Raw genomic sequence first — 696 nt, forward strand, 5'->3', positions numbered from 1 at the left:
GATGTAAGTGAAGAAATTACACACGGCTGTGATCTGTGAGGAGAGAACGCGCTTTATTAACCCGGTCCTGAAATAAGCATCTGAAAACTGCTTATTAAAAGTGCTTATGAAGAATGAGAGAGTATAGACACGTACTCGTGCTCTGCTAGACGGAGATATATAGTAGTAATTCTCTTTATCTCCCAGTTTGATGCGATGTCGGCAGGGGCGGGACATGCCGCTCAGCGCACATTTACTGTTCAAGCAAAAGAGAACACTGGTCAATAGAGCTGTCAATCAAACTACTAAACACTCGTAACAGCCAATAAGATACAAGCCCAGCAAGAAACAAACACACAGAAAACCTGTTCTTCAGTTCTGTGAAACTAATTACTTTCAACATAAACGTTTCTAACACTGAAACCTGAAGACACACAATTATAAATTAAATATATAATAATTAATAAATATTATATAAATTATACAAAGTGAGATGCACATTGCAAGACAAGGGGTTTTCGCAAAAAATAAAAGTAAATAATTGAATTATGTGTTAAAAAATCAATTATAAAAATATATTTAAAATAGTGCTGTCAAACGATTAATTGCGATTAATCGCATCCAAAATAAAAGTTTTTGTGTACATAATATATATGTGTGTTATTATGAATATATAAATACACACACATGCATGTATATATTTAAGAAAAATATGTT

The 696-nt window shown here is 32.6% G+C and overlaps 1 protein-coding gene across 1 annotated transcript in view; it reads right to left on the reverse strand.

The window, feature by feature from the left end:
• Positions 1 to 3: 3 nt before the first annotated feature.
• LOC107745561 (guanine nucleotide exchange factor for Rab-3A-like) overlaps positions 4 to 696 on the reverse strand; it is a gene marked incomplete at its 3' end in the record, with an annotated part of 13,874 nt that continues 13,181 nt past the window's right edge. The window contains exons 9-10 of the mRNA XM_016559453.1: positions 136 to 235; positions 4 to 33 (exon numbers count right to left, since the gene is read on the reverse strand). Of these exons, the coding sequence (XP_016414939.1) occupies positions 4 to 33; positions 136 to 235 (130 nt within the window). The remainder of the gene's footprint in view (positions 34 to 135; positions 236 to 696) is intronic.

This window comes from Sinocyclocheilus rhinocerous, unplaced genomic scaffold (genome assembly GCF_001515625.1).
Source record: "Sinocyclocheilus rhinocerous isolate Xijiao unplaced genomic scaffold, SAMN03320098_v1.1 scaffold1099, whole genome shotgun sequence".
NCBI lineage: Eukaryota > Metazoa > Chordata > Actinopteri > Cypriniformes > Cyprinidae > Sinocyclocheilus > Sinocyclocheilus rhinocerous.